This window comes from Psittacula echo (assembly GCF_963264785.1).
Source record: "Psittacula echo genome assembly, chromosome: 2".
NCBI lineage: Eukaryota > Metazoa > Chordata > Aves > Psittaciformes > Psittacidae > Psittacula > Psittacula echo.
Window position 1 is genome coordinate 4,013,705 of NC_137737.1, and position 12,446 is coordinate 4,026,150.

Here is a 12,446-nt window from a genome sequence, read left to right on the forward strand (position 1 = left end):
ATTGTTGTATTAGCCAAATTTAACCCATGTACCTTTTTATAGCTTTTCAATGAACTGCTTTAAGAATACAAAGGTGTTTCAGGCTCAAGAGGCTATATTTTCTGCCAATAATGCAAACAGCCATCACAGATTAGTATATAGCTCGCAAAGCTTCATAGATCTGCCAAAATGAGGTCACTCCCAAGGCTTTGGATTTTATAATTGTTTATAAAACCCTGTACATGGTCTATAGGAAGGAGGGGTTTCAGGTTCGGTTTTATTTGCTACCTCTCAGTTCTGGTTTGGCTTGGAGATTTTAGTCTGCAAAGAGAATGGAAAGGAGGATCATGGAACTTCAAAAGCAAACAAAACTTCTACCCCCACAACTGCACCACTTGTCTGATCATTCCAGAAAAGAAGTGCATGGAATCTAGCAGAGCATTCAGCATCGCAGCTAAGTTCTTGCAGCTATGTTCTTTGGTTTTTGAGGAACAGTAAGACAAAATGTTGGTGTTTGATGGAAGTGCTGCTTGTACAGGACCTCTGTACCCAGCCACCTGCTCAAAGTGGGACTGTCACCATTGATGGATTGCATCAACTATGCCTTTGCTAAGTCTTGAAAACCTCCAGGGATGGAGATTTGTAACCTGTCCGTGGGTCATGCTGCCGTCCTGGTAAGAAAGACTTTTTTAATGGGCAACCTGAACATCCAAGCTGCTGCCTGTGGCTGTTGCTTCATGTTACACCATCCAATACTGCTGAGAAACGTTGTTTGACTTCTGTCATCTTTGCAGCTCCCCTTCAATTTTTAGCTGGCAGTCAATTAGCTTAGAGTACTCCTCAGTCTCTTCCTTGCTAGACTAAAAAGGTCCACATCCCTTGCACTCTTTGTAGGCCTCTGGACCCTGCCTTGACATCCCTTTTGCATCGGAGGGCTGGGACGTGTATTCAGTGTGCAACCTCACGAGCACTGAGTTGGAAGGAATGATAACTTCCCATGATTGGCCAGCCGTGGCCCTCTTAATGTAGCCTAGGACATGGTTTGTCTTACAGGAGTTCGCCTTTTCAACTTTCTCAGCCTGAGATGTAACACACAGGGCTGATCGTCCTATTTGTGCTGATCATGGGATTATTCCACCCCAGGTACAGGACTATACACTTTTCCTTGTTGAGCTTTGTGAGGTTTCTCTTGGTGCAGTCGAGTTTCACAAAGTCCATCTGGGTTGAGGTTCTGCATTTTCCTTTTCAATCATCTCCTCTAACTTAGTATCATCCCCAGATTTGCTGGGGGTGTAGCTGTGCTGGTATCAAGATAGTTATTTGGATGTTGAGCATTACAAGCTCTTGTGTTGATATCCAGGCTGCTGTTCTTGTTACTGGCTACCAGCTGCATTGAAACAGGTTGAAGAAAACTGGAGCCAAACCAGCAGCATTCAGCTGCTAGTTACTGTGAATGCTGCAGCGAGCACTTACCTGCCTTCACCTTGTAGGCTTCTGAATTATTGACTTCACTGCAGTGGTGGGTAAGACAAGTATGCCTTGGTCAATGAGTTGTGATCCTGCTGTCCTCATCCCTGCCAGAAGCTAGTTCAGGATGCTGCAGTGCAGTCACTGTGATCAGGGTAATCCCCGGAGACAGGCAGTGCTACAGCAACTCTGGTGGGTGACTGATGGAGGAAAGTTCCTGTTTTAAAACAGGCTTCATGTTGTACTTTGCACAGCAAATTAACCGTGGGATGTTGTTAAAAGAATGAGAGGGGGCCAGAATGGAAACATCTGAAACTTGCTTCCTTCTGAAGAGTGGGACTGGAACACAGTTAATCATTGTGTATATGGTAGTACGCAAGCATGTGTTTGCTGCTAGCAATTAAACTATTGTTTTAAAGATTACCGAGTGGGAGAGACATTGGTTTCACAGTGACAAACAAGTGCCTTTTAGAGCAAAAGCCTTGGGTCAGCATGTGGGGTGCCAGCGCCTTGTTCTGAGCAGCAGCTGTGTGTTTCCATCATGCTTCAGCTTACAGTGATTTTTAGAAACAGAGATTATTCATGCCTTCTATTGGCAATAATACAGAGATGCACGTACAGGATGAGGTAGGTTCACCTGGACAGATGAGAAGCCAGTTTTGTAAATACTTGAAAATAACTGTTCTTAGTTATTTTCATATATCTGCTGTTTCTAATGGGACATTTGCCTGTTGTGTTAGCGATGCCCTTTTCACGAATTCATCAACACTTGTGGTCCTGGTCCCCTGGTGAGGGAGGCTGCCTGAGGGGTGAAATTCAGTAGCAGTCTTGGCCCTACAACATGTACCCTCTGCTTCTATTTCTGGCAGTCTGGCTTGGCTCTTAGGTGTGTGCATGTGCTCACAGGTCAGAGCACGTATCAGAGGCTGAGCAGTATATTAGAGCGTTGTATTAGGTGTCAGGGTATATTAGATGTCAGCTAACCTGCTCTAGCTGTGTTGCACTGTGTTTTTTTGTGTCAGTGATATTGTGCAGTCCTGTATAACCGGGGAGGGAGAAACAAAAATCAGAGGTAAATGAAATGAAGAAGAGAAGTCTTGGTTGATGTTAATACTGAAGGTTCAAGCTTTGTATGGTAGGGTGAGAAAAATCCTCTATTATGTCAGCTGGGCAGGGGCTCTGACTGCAAAGGGGGATTGGGGCAATAAAAGCTACGTGGACTAAACAGAAAATTGTATTTTGTAATTAGAGAGTACAGGGTTTTCTGCTTTGAAAGTGGACAAGCAGATGTGTCTGTGCAGGCCTGAAAACCCATCTGTACGCTGCTGCCAACTGCAGAAGAATGACCATGCTTTTAAAAGTGCCTGGATTGTTTTCTTCAATTAGCTTAACCATGGCCTGGCAGTTTGTTTTCATCGCTATCTTTAGTTAATAACACAACCAGCTGCTGTGCCCAGCTCCCTTCTATGCACAGCCCTGTGTAGACGAAGCAGAGGGTTGCCCATGAGGGCACAGCTTTTATCCCCCCAAAAGGTATTTGTTAGGACTGAGCTCCTTTCAGTAACAGCTTGCATTAATAGCCTTCCAGTACCCCTTTAATTTGACTTCATTGTTCATTTTAAAAGTTGACCTGTTTTATACTGCAGTGCTCCATTTGCCTCTGTGTGTCACCTCTGCTTCTTTGGGAGCTGGCTGGGAAGTCTGGGTCTGTGAGCATCAGAGCCAGGGCGGTGAGCGGCAGATGAGCTGGTGAGAGAGCACAGGGTGGATAGTGGTAAAGAGAAGGCTCTTGGCCATGAGGAGAGGTGGAGAGGAGGGGACTGGGTGAGCAGAGCAGGACTTGAGCGTGCTGTTTGTTGTAGGGAAGTGATTTACTGTTGTGGGAGACTTGTTTGTAGCAGGTTGCTTGCAGAGTGCTGGGCTGTGGAGGAGGGATGAACACAGTGGCAAAAAGAGTTGGTGTGCTGTGTAGATGGCATGTGTTAGAGGCTGCTGTGACGGTGGGATTCTCCTTAGCTGAGATCTCTGTGGCTGCTTAACTGCATTTCTCAAGGCATCCCATTTTATGTTTTACAGTAGTAGGGGGTCTGCAGTTGTGAAGACATTCAGTCGAGCTCCCTGGCAAAAAGCACTGGTGATGAGGCACCATTTGCTCCTTGTCATTGTGGCAGTGGGAGCAGGAGCACAGGTTCCCCAGTTCTCAAGGTGTCAAGGCTTCATCATTTGCAATAAAGGGTTTCAGTGGCCTGGCTCCTTCTGGTGTTTTTGAAAGAGATGCTCACTTCTCTATCAGGTAGACTCCATCAAGCATCCATGAGCGATAAGGTTGGCAGGCAGAAAGTTGACATCCCATTTGCCTCCAACCTCCATCATCATCTAGTACATTTTCCTTTGTGCTACTGTAGGCTAAACCTCTCTCAACTCAAACACCAGTTTGTGCTTGAAAGCAAAATAACCTAGTTTTCAGCTCGTCGTTTGAGTCTTGAATTCTGCTCTTTTGAGAGAAACAGCCACTGTCTAAAATAATGAAGTTCATATACAGCGTCAGGAGGTTGGATGGAGATGTGAGCTCCTGTTGTTCGTTATGGTTTTAAAAGCACATGAAGAACATGGCTACTTTCTCTTCCATCAAACTGAGTGATCTGCAGGCTTGAGAAGGAGAGCGTGAGAGCAGTCTGCCTGTGATGGTGCAGAACAACTTGTACATGCTGGAGGGAGTTTTAAATGAAGGCTAATTACTGGATAACTGTACCAACTAAAGTGTTTGTGTATCCCTTTTCGCATTGGCAAAGCCACAAACCCGTTGATGTTTCTCTGATGACTAATGTGTCATTCTTTACCTTAGCATTTGGCTTTTTTCTTTCCCAGACTTTCAGTAAGTTGCTTGAAAGACTGTAGACTGACCTCAGATAACTGTTGAAGCTAAATTGCTATTTGGACTCTTTGACTTAAACCAAAAAGCACTTTGTATTCCAAAAAAGTTTCCAAGCTGCCATTGCAGAGTAGCGTTCAACAAATAGAGCTGGGAGACAATATTTAACTGTGGTTTTGTTTCAGTTTTCCATTTGCTCCCACAGCTACGAGGCATGAAGCTGAATGTGGCCAGAGTTATGGGCCTACCTGTTAACAGCTTCATCTCTCAATGTCCTATGGGTGACAGTAGAAATCAAACAGAACTGTCAATTTAGCTTCTGGTTTTCTTACCATAAAGAACATTTTCCCCTGTGCAGCCAGTTGTGCTTTAGAGGCTTCGTCAGACGAGCTACTAGTACTGCAAGCTACCACTAAATGTTTTCCATGGGGATTTAGTAACTCGGTTCCTAATGCTCTGAAGACTTTTTGCTGGCTTAGATGTTGATCCCTGACCCAGTATCTGTGCCAACAGAAACTTACAAGTACTGATGCAGTTACGGTGAGAAAACTGTTCTTCTCCTGTGCTCACATTGCCCCTGGGACCTGGTTTTACTGGAGTTTCGAAAGCTGTTACTTGCTGGTGCAGTTCTGCCTTTGCTGAGAGTGGTTTTGCCGGGCTGTTTTCATGTGTCCCTAAGTTGGTTCTTGCATGGGCAGGGCTCATCCTGCAGTGGAGCAGATGTGGAGCTGAAGCCTTCACTGGGGCAAGGCTTTGACGGCATCATTGCCTGGAAGTCACTGGGACTTGGCTCTTGGCTCTTTTGACCCTCAAAAGGGTCTTTCTTGAAGATTAGTCCTGCTCTTCCAGCATCCCCAGCACTGTTCTGCAGTACTTGGTGCTGGCTCTTACTGGAGCCTTGCATTTTGAAAATCCCATCTCAAACTATTTTTATGGAAAACTTTGGGTCTGTATTTGCATTTGATCCCTTTACTAGCATAGGTCAGAGTTACTGGGAGGTAAAAAAGAAGCTGTGAATTTGCAGAGGATTCAGCAGAGGTTATTTTGGTGATTAAGATTAAGCCTCTTGCTGTGTCCATCGTTGGAAGCTTAGGTTGAGCCTTGTTTCAAGTTCCTCAGATGGGTTTCCTGTGCTTGGTGGGTACCATGGTTTAGTTAATGCTAAATTAAAGTATTCTTTAGTCAGGCTTATTCTGTACTTACAAAATGTGTTAATACATTTGGAATGGGCAGCTGGTGACTGGGGTGGTGAGGAGATGTAATGTATGGGGGTTTTCCCTTAGACTTCTTAAGGGACCGTGTTAATGATGAATTAACATCATTCATCATTATGAATGATGCAGGATGCTGTTCATCCACTCACACTGGCCCGAAGTTCCGTGCTGCTTTGGGATGTACAATACTGCATGGAAATGCACACTTCAATGCCCTGGCTCTTCATGAAGGCTTTTGGCAGGGTAGTATGGTGTGAGCTGCCTGAAAGCAGCAAAGGGCATGGTTAGGTGAATTTCTTTTCTGTGGAAAACATCAGCAGCCACATCAGAAGGAAGTGCATCAAGGAACTTGGTTGGAAGGAAATTACTGCACTGACTGTGATGACTTTGGTTTCCCTCCCTAGCTGGTAGCTGAAGGACCCCTGACACATAAGTTCTATTTTTTCCACGGTCGCTCTGGGGTGAAGTACCTCTGTGTGATAGGAGGAAGGAAGTAAGAAGAGCCTTCTGCTACTTCAGGAGCCAGTGAGGGAAACTTAGTGTGCTTTATTTCCTTTTGAGACTTGTGTTTAACTTAGGAGCCTCTCTTCCTTGGCACGCGGCAGGGAGGGAAGGGTTTTTTCCATCACCTTTACAAATAACTTGGTGGCTCAAATGTATTTGGTGCAGCTGGTGTTGAGGAGGTGTAGCCAGCTGTTTGATGGAGAAATGCGCCATTTTTCTACTTATTTCCTGCTTTGTATCAGGGACTTTTAGCCACTTCCAAAATAGCCACCATTTCTTCACACTAAAACCTCTTCCTTTACCCATAAGACTTCATCTTCCTCAGTTTAGTATTCTGTATGTCAGAGTCCTTTACCCTGTTTCAGCCTAAGATGACTCCTCTGTATATCATGACATGAAAGTTTTATCCATTATCCTGTTCTGTCAGCCATGTCTGGTCAAAGGCATTTCCCATAGGTATAAACTGGGTAATTCCAGTTTATTTAAAAAGAAAAAAAAATCACTGAAACTGTCTTCACGGTGCTGGATGTTCAGTTAAGTGAAGCTTACGTCTGAAGGGTGGCGTTTCACTGCAAAATAGCTCCAAAATCCTCCTTTAAATAGACATTTCTGAAATATATAATGTAGGAAAGTTTGGGTGAAGACTTTACTTTTGAGTTAAACAAGGTATTTGGGTATCAACCTCAACAGGGCAGTAAAGTGCTGGTATAGTTAAGAGGCAGCAAATGAATACAAAAGCTTTGGAAAGTAAAAGTTTCTGATGAGGAAAGCAACGTGAAACCTGCATGTTTGAAAGCCTGAATGTTCAAATTGCTACTCATTCAGTGACAGCTATAAAAAGAGAAGGCATTTTTATCTGATCAACCAACCAACCGAAACCCAGCCAATACCGGTGATTTGTTTATGGATATTCTTTGTCTGTTTCTTGTAGCATCACCTAATTTTGAGCGTTTAAAACTTGTCACTGGTACTATGGTGCAACACTGCAGACTGCCGAACTCTGTGATGACTCTTGTCACCATGGTACTACTGAAATCTGCAGTATGACTGGCTTTAGTTCTGCTTTATTGGTTGCTCTCCCTTTTGGTGCTGCTGCAGCCTTAAGGGACCCTGGAGGTGCTCAGCTATGAAAAATGGATGTGGCTTCAGCCTCCAAAATGGGATGTGAGCATTTTACTTGAGGACCCTTCAGAGTGGGATTTGGGTGTTGTGAGAGCTGTGTTAAAACCTTCAGGAGAGGTGAGGGTGTCTGTAAATGCAGTGTCTTGGAGAATTTTGTTCTGGTCTGGAATAAAAGAGATCACAGTTCATTGATTCTAAGCTGTGCCTGCTTTGCTGGGAAGGTCATATGTTGTTTTGGACAAGTCTGATCTCACAGCAGGAACCGTAGAGTTCACCAGAAGCCTCTGTTTATCCCTGCTTCCATGCAGACACTTGACAGGGTTTCCTTCAAACTCAAGCTTTGTGTTATATTGGTGAAAAGAAGCAGCACTTTCCAAAGGACTTAGCAGGGCCTTTATCAGTGGTTTACATGCAGTGTAGATTCCTTGGTTACCTTCCTGTCCATGTACTGTGGACTTGCAGCACCAGTAGGAATCAGTGAGAGCAAAGTCCTCACAGTCAGCAGGCACCTCAGAAAAACCTTGTTTTGAGGCTTACAGCCATGTAACACTGCCAGAATGTCTCCTCAGCATGATTAATGGTACACCAGGTAAAAACCCACCCCGACTACATCCAGGGAGTGCCATTCTCAAGGTATTCTTGACACGCCACAAGCTTGCTATTGTGTTTTGCTTTTGTTTCTCAGTGATTAAACCTACCTCATAAGGTAGTTATCTTTCCAGTAGGTGCTTCTTTGTAGGCAACTAGCTCTGTGGGTTTTGATTATGGACAGTTCTTTGCAAATTACCCAGTTGGGTGGGTAATAAGCAGTGCTTACTCCAATGAGGGAATATGTGTCACTTCCAAGTAAAAGTTTGGGAAGCCGTAACACTGGCGTGGTGGTTTTAAAGTCCTTGGATTAGCGTGGTGGATCTTCTAAACATGATCCAGAGCGTTCCTTTATCTCTCATCCCAACTTCTCTGTGTTTTTCAGGCACAGCTGGAAGCTCAGAGGGCAACTCAGGATTTTCAGAGGGCCACTGAAGTGCTGCGTGCTGCCAAAGAGACCATTTCGCTTGCTGAGCAGAGGCTACTGGAAGATGACAAACGTCAGTTTGACTCTGCCTGGCAAGAGATGCTCAACCATGCGACTCAGAGGGTAACACAGACTTGCCGCAGCATCTGTCTTTTCTGTGTTTTGTGTTCTTCTGTGGTGCATGAGGCTGAGTTTATGAAAGGCCACTTTTTCCTGTTGGTCCAGATACACAGTTTTGTAGGGAATTAAGCTACAGAAAATCGTGAAGCCTAAGGTTAAGTGATTTGTGCTTTGGGCTGCTACTGAGACAACTGGTTCCCTATCTGCCTGTGCTAATAGCTAGTGAAGTAGCTCTCTAAAGAAAAAATTGCCATCTATGTAATAGGGATAAACAGTGTCTTAAGGCATACCTGCATTTGGAGTTATACCAGGCTAATTGCGTAGGGATGCCTATTCCTGAATGCATGTGTTATGGAAACTTTTACTCTGGAAAAACAGAGACATGCTCCAATTTCAGTATAGCATGTTCTTATTACGGGGTCAGTTGAACAAGGCACTTTGCTTCAGAAACGTGTTTGAATGTAGAATTGCTCAAGATGTGTGCTGCATTTTAAGCTTGCATACTGCTCTATCCTGAAGTACCTTCCAAATTTAGACAAGGTCTTACCTCCTTTATAAAGTCTTTCTAAATCTACAGAAAGGATGCGCCATCAAACAATGAAAGGTGGTATTCATTGAAAAGGCAGAAATATTCTTTTTAACATGAAAGAATCAAAAATTGAAGTTAAAAACCTTTGTTCTGTCAGAGATTTCCCTTAATATGGCAGTGAAGTTGAGCTTGCTATTCCAAATACGCTAGTGTGCCATACAATGTTTGTATTGTCTCTCAATTCTCAATGCAGTAGCTCTGTTCTGTTGCAGAAGCTTCTCAGTTATAAGAAAGCTTCTATTTCAGAGTGAATTCTAAAAACCAGCTGCCTGATGAAGAAACAGGGAACAAAAAGGATGCTGGCTGTGCGTAGGGGAGAGATGGAAAACCTGGAATATATTACAAAGAGAAAGCAAACTCCAGGGTATCGTTTGTGTTACTGTCCCTGTTAGCATTAGGTCTTTCTGAAGGGAGCCCCACCTTATCAGTGTGTGTGTGCCAGGTCACCAGCAGCTGCCGTTATCCCTTGTTGGGATCCCTGTTTGTCATGGTTTAAACCCAGCTGGTAATTCAGCACCATGCAGCCGCCTGCTCACATCCCCCCTGCTTTCTCCCTCCCGAGGAGGAATGGGGAGGAGAATTGAAAGAATGTAAACCCCATGGGTTGAGATAAGAAGAGTCCAATAACTGAAGAACAGTCTAGTACTACTACTGCTAATAATGATAAGGGGAGAGAATATAAAACTAAAAGGGGAAAAGAAAATAATAAACACAAGTGATGCACAATGCAATTGCTCATCACCCACCGACTGCTACCCAGCCCCATCTAAGCAGCGATCTGGGCCTCCCAGGTGACTCCCCCCAGTTTCTATACTGGGCATGACGTGCTGTGGTATGGAATACCCCTTTGGCTAGTTTGGGTCATGGATCCTGTCTCTACATCCTCCCAGTTTCTTGTGCTCACTGGCAGAGCATGAGACTGAAAAGTCCTTGAACAGGGTAAGTGCTACTGAGCAACAGCTAAAACCTGGGTGTGTTAGCAGCACTGTTGTCAGACTAAAGTTGAAAACACAGCACTGCACCAGCTACTAGGGAGTAAAAATATTATTACAGCTGAACCCGGGGCAGTATCCACCCTTTATTCCATACCATTCACATCATGCTCAGATCCCACAGTTTTCAATATGCCCATCACTTTTTTGTATTTTGAGATCGATCTCTTTTTATATATATATATATATATATATACACGCATATATATATATATATATACACACAGACAGATATCATTCCTTAGTTCATGGACCATCCCTATAAAGTTTGCTGAATTCATTCAGTCCATGATGTCGGGCTCCATTTCTTGTAACAGTCTTTCAGGGCAGGAGGGACAGTGTGTAGTGTTGGATTGTTGCCTGCTGATGATACTGCCAAACTCGTCTGGTCACTGCTGAGCTCATCCGGTCTCCTCAAAGTTCATTGTTTGTTGGGGTGATGGTCGGAGGGAAGTCAGGGTCAGTCAGTGGTGACCTGAGGACGGTTTTGGGAGAGTCCTGCTGCTGCTGCTGGCTTTTCCCATGACTTTAGTCTCTGCTGATGATCATGACAGCACATAGCTTCTTTTCAAAGTCTGGAGTGATGGAGGTGGGCATTTAGCTGCCGCATGAGTGTTATATAGCGTATAATTGAGCTCATATAATTTGCTGGTTTTACCCCAAATTAAATCCCCTTTGAGGTACACATCGGATTTCTTCATCCTCCCACATTACCCACTAATTTCTCGCAGGTCCTTGAGCAAAAGCAATCCCACGAATGGGCTTGCCTTTGTCCAAGGCAGGAATGACCCAGACTTTTCCTCAGCAGATTCTTTATGTGCACCATGGGAACTTTATCACCCACTATGGTACATAAATGTTCTGATTCAGCTGGGCCAGCCCTGTTGGCGGATCCCCTGGTGTTGACCAACCAGGTGACTTTCCCTCAATGTGTATCCCAGTGTTTGAAAGTCCCGCTGCCCATTGCTCTCAGTGTAGTTTTCAGCAGCGCATCGTTGGTATCCCTGTTCAATGAGAGCAAAGTCTATATATGCATACACAATTTTTGGTTCTTAGAATAGGTAGGTGAGAAAACTAGAAGCATCTAAGGAGTTGCCTACAGCTCCTGACTGGTGAACTGATGCGATCATCACCAGATGTGAGGGGTGATAACAACCATGAAATCAGCTGCCTCTAACTGGCATAATGAATATTTTCTGTTGGGTTGGGAAATGCCAGCAATTTTGAGAGTTCAAATGGATTCCTCTTTTCCTTGGATATTTCAAGGGGATCCCTGTGTCCTTCTCCAACCTGAAATTCTTCCCTGACCGTCTGCAAGAGGAGTCCACCTGAGATGGGCAAACCCAGTGATTTAGAGCAGAAGAGGGCTGCTGGCAGTGTTTGATGGAGTCCTGTTGCTGGTGTTGATACGATATCATCACTAAATGAAGAATATTTGCTTGTTGGTGGGCTGATCCAAGCCATAATGGCTATAGCTGCACAGTAAATAGGAACCTTAGGTTTATTTACTGCAGTTATAACACCTTGCAGGCACGGATTGGATTGTATAGAGCAGCTGGTGGCTCCTTGAATGCGAAGTGTGTTTCCCAATTCTTCCTGGTGCTTAAAATAGCCTGAGTAAGGTCAGTTCCCAGAAAGCAGTGACCTGCACCTTGCCAGGGTACAGACAGGTTTGGAAGAGTTACATGGAAGTTTGGTTGGTATTTTTCATTGGCCACACTTGGAGGTCTTAAGACTGGGGCCAGAGCTAAGGAGGGTGAAAATGCTCTTGGAAATCCTGACTGAACAGACCCAGCATGAGCCTGTTTGGAGCCCCTGGCTGAGTTTTGTATCTTCTTTAGGAGCAGAGTGAATTCTTTCTTGGTTTCAGTGCATGCAGTTAGTGAGGTGCTTGGTGTTCAGTGAGGAAAGCAGAATAATAGGGATCTGGAGGAGCAGAAGCCATCATCATTCCCTACCAAGCTGTGAATGAAAACAGGTTGGAGGATAAGATCTCCTAGAACAGAAGTTCTCCTTGACTGCCACAGTGTTGCCTGTTAACTCGGATTGTTAACTATTAATTACACTAGAAATTACTACTGGAAAAAAAACTGTTTCTGAGGGTTAAGAAATAGAATTCCTCTATTTCTACCTATGAAATCACTGTTGGGGAAAGTTTTTGCACTCAAGTTGTTTGGATTTGCTAGCTTTTTGTATGTATTTATAAATGGCAGTTGCATTGGGCAGAGAATAATCTTGCACTGGGCCTTCTACAGCAATGCATCAAGAGCAGAAAAGCACTTCTGTGCCAAATGTTAGAAGTGGGCTACTAATTAATTTGTTTCTCTATTGATAGGATTTTGAAGCAAGAATAGAGTGGTTTTATTTGCTGTTCTTAGGCAGAGGTTGCAGACTCTTAAATTAATCTGGAATTTGGAACAAAACCCAGGCCTTGTAGTAGGTTGGGTTTATGCTTTATGCAAGCAGAGTGCACAAAGGAAAAGGGTGGGCAAGAGAACAAATCAGACATTGAATTTTTATATATATATGTGTGTGTGTGTATATATATAGGCATGTATGGAAATACTGCCAG

The 12,446-nt window shown here is 44.1% G+C and overlaps 1 protein-coding gene across 1 annotated transcript in view; it reads left to right on the forward strand.

The window, feature by feature from the left end:
• SH3BP5 (SH3 domain binding protein 5) overlaps positions 1 to 12,446 on the forward strand; it is a gene marked incomplete at its 5' end in the record, with an annotated part of 50,623 nt that overhangs the window by 25,289 nt on the left and 12,888 nt on the right. Inside the window, one exon of the mRNA XM_080639341.1 lies at positions 8,132 to 8,296. Within this exon, the coding sequence (XP_080495467.1) occupies positions 8,132 to 8,296 (165 nt within the window). The remainder of the gene's footprint in view (positions 1 to 8,131; positions 8,297 to 12,446) is intronic.